Source organism: Myotis davidii, unplaced genomic scaffold (assembly GCF_000327345.1).
Source record: "Myotis davidii unplaced genomic scaffold, ASM32734v1 scaffold46, whole genome shotgun sequence".
NCBI lineage: Eukaryota > Metazoa > Chordata > Mammalia > Chiroptera > Vespertilionidae > Myotis > Myotis davidii.
The window spans coordinates 5,063,695-5,064,479 of record NW_006383006.1 but is presented as its reverse complement, the minus strand read 5'-3'; the positions used below and the strand labels follow the sequence as shown (position 1 = coordinate 5,064,479).

General features: G+C 64.8%; 1 protein-coding gene across 2 annotated transcripts in view; it reads left to right on the top strand.

The window, feature by feature from the left end:
• The window catches only part of VPS18 (VPS18 CORVET/HOPS core subunit), a 12,186-nt gene that overhangs the window by 635 nt on the left and 10,766 nt on the right, over positions 1-785 (top strand). The window contains exon 1 of one of the 2 annotated variants that reach the window (XM_006778079.2): positions 49-478. The exons of the other annotated variant lie outside the window; for it this stretch is intronic. Within the exon in view, the coding sequence (XP_006778142.1) occupies positions 388-478 (91 nt within the window). The 5' untranslated portion in view covers positions 49-387. Of the gene's footprint in view, positions 1-48; positions 479-785 lie in introns of those variants that run through there. 2 annotated transcript variants of the gene reach the window in all.

Below are 785 nucleotides of genomic sequence, written 5' to 3'. Positions count from 1 at the left end.
AAGTTCCTGCGCCCGCGCACGTGAGGTTCTGAGAACCCGGAAGTTACGTTGTAGGCGCGCGTCCTGGGGGCGGGAGTCGGCTGAGCTACCGGGGCGAGGTTGCGATCACCTGGGCTCAGCTAAAGGGAGCCGGGGATCTCTAGGCGGCGGGCGTGGGGTGCGGGACTGCGCCAGATCAAGGGGGGGGGGCGCTCCTGAGCCATCTCGTTCTGTAAGGCGACAGCGAGAAGATCTCAGGCTTTTAAAGAGGAGGAGGGCGGCGGATCGCCAGGGTCTTTCCGATCCCCGTGTAGGCTGGGGAGTCGCAGGCTCCAGGCGGGGCGACAGGGATCCCCGGGTGAAGCCCTGTTGTGATCCCTGGGGCGACGAGTCCCCAGGCCAGGCACCATGGCGTCCATCCTGGACGAATACGAGGACTCGCTGTCCCGCTCGGCCGTCTTGCAGCCCGGCTGCCCCAGCGTGGGCATCCCGCACTCGGGTAAGGGAAGGGAGGGCGCCCTCTCAGCTCTCCTGGCACCTGCAGGGGCGGAGGGGGAGGGTGGCTCCCAAGCTCGGGTTCGCCTCCTGGGCGTGCAGTTTGGGTCTAGGCCCCTGGTTCTCCGCAGGCGCTCTTGGTGGTGGTCGAAGTTTGAAAGAGCAGCAAGAGCAGCCGCGTGACCTAGGCCCTGCCTCTAGGCCCTTCTAAGAGGGAACTGGGACCCAGATAAGGAAGTAACTTGCCCGCAGGCTGCAGTTGGGAGAACTGAGAATAGGCTTCAAGATTCACCTGAGCCTGTGCTTTTCTC